At 39.1% G+C, this 1,708-nt stretch overlaps 1 protein-coding gene across 1 annotated transcript; it reads right to left on the bottom strand.

The window, feature by feature from the left end:
* Window positions 1–579: 579 nt before the first annotated feature.
* LOC134668054 (uncharacterized) lies at window positions 580–1,708 on the bottom strand. Its single transcript, XM_063525501.1, has one exon. It carries the CDS (start codon window positions 1,522–1,524, stop codon window positions 580–582), a length of 945 nt encoding a protein of 314 aa, XP_063381571.1. The 5' UTR covers window positions 1,525–1,708.

Below are 1,708 nucleotides of genomic sequence, written 5' to 3'. Positions count from 1 at the left end.
CAATCTTATTCAGAATTTGAATATCGTTTTCTTTAAGAACTTGCTTATAATTGTGAGTCGTTGAGCTAGATTTCAATAGGTCATAATTGAAGTCTCCAAAGATTAGGACTCTCTTTCTTGTCTGGAGTTGGAGCGCATATTCATCCAGAAAATCATTTGAATTGGTTCGTTCAGGTTTGTATACAATTCCGACATCCAAAGAATACTTGTTTATGTGCACCCAAAGAAAGTGGTTATCATTAACACAACGCTCTTCTATAAGATGATGGGTCAGAGATTCGTGGACGAAGATGGATACGCCGCCGCCTCTTGAATTGGTTCTGAAATTATAGTAGTGACAATAACCGGGCATCTGAAGTCTGCGTCCTTCATCCTCATCCTTTATCCACGTTTCGGACAATGCGATGATATGAATAACACATTGAAAGGATTGAAGAATGCATTTCAACTCGTCAAATTTTCCTGGTTTGACTATGCTGCGTACGTTAGCATAAAAACATTTGATTGATCTGTTGGTGGTGTTAATTTCTGAATATGTATGGGCAATTTGATATGAGATATTACCGTCATTGAACGGGTTCAAGATTTGATTACCGTCGCTGCGGAGTTTTTTGGCTGTGACTTAATTATTTTAGGTACCCCTTTTTCGTACTTAATAAGTAAGTTGCTCTCTCCATTTTCAGTTCGCTGTTGTAGTTCCTGCTGCAGTTTTTTTAGGACTTCTCGCTGGTAAGGGGTCTGGTCCGAGTAGATTTTTATAGTATTTAGCTTGACATTATTTTTTTTACGGAGTAGTTGTTTTGCTACATTTTCTGATGCGAAACAAACTTTTATGACTCTATTTTTATTAGGCTGATATTTGCCTAGTCTGAATATTTGTTGAGGGTCCGGGCAGTCGTTAAGAACCATTCTAGTAATTTTCAATACCTCTTGTGTGTCGTGTTCTAGTCGTTCTGCGGCGTTCTCAGCAGTAGATTCTATTATGCCAGCTATAACGATATTTTTATTTCGTATGTTTCGTTCTTGACATTCATTAATTAGTTTATCGTAAGAATCGTAGGTTATTGGCGTTTGGTTAGTACATGCAGGTGAGGATGACTTTAGTAAGTTGATATCAGTTTCCAGGAGCTTAATTCTCTCCTCTGTGGCTTGTGTTGAGGCAACTAGGCGTTGCACATCTGTCCGCAGCTTGTCTTGCTCTGTACTTATAGTAGCCATATTATTGCTTATGGTGTTTACCTGGCTTTTTATATCGGTAATATCCTTACAGAGCTTACTTATATTTTCTGATTGTTTGCTACTGGTTGTCCTCATATATATCATCATTTCTGCAACTTCTTTTCTAAGTTCAGATAGCTCGTTTACGATCTCATCATTATCAGTATGCAGCTTACGTTTATTTCGAAACGTAATTTGAGGGCTATCATAGTCCGTAGATAAGGCACTTAAGTTCGGTTGAGAACCGCCGGCTCCATCGTTGATGCCGCCTCCATTCGGCGAGCGAGCGAGTAGGTCACCGTACATTGTACATCCGTGGCGCTGTTTACCTGTTTGAGCGCAGTGGTGCAGGCGCACAGTCGAAAGGATGTATGTATACAACACTCGTTAGACAAATTTGAATGCACTGTACACTACTGTTATAGTTGAGATTTGTATGTCTTGCGTAAATGATTTTTAATATAACTTTGGAACACGTCTACACTGTACG

The sequence above is a fragment of the Cydia fagiglandana genome, chromosome 10, assembly GCF_963556715.1.
Source record: "Cydia fagiglandana chromosome 10, ilCydFagi1.1, whole genome shotgun sequence".
NCBI lineage: Eukaryota > Metazoa > Arthropoda > Insecta > Lepidoptera > Tortricidae > Cydia > Cydia fagiglandana.
This window is presented reverse-complemented; position numbering and strand designations above follow the sequence as displayed.

Coding starts and splice junctions, on each gene's coding strand:
- LOC134668054 (XM_063525501.1), bottom strand. CDS start 1,524: ATGTACGGTGACCTACTCGCTCGCTCGCCGAATGGAGGCGGCATCAAC.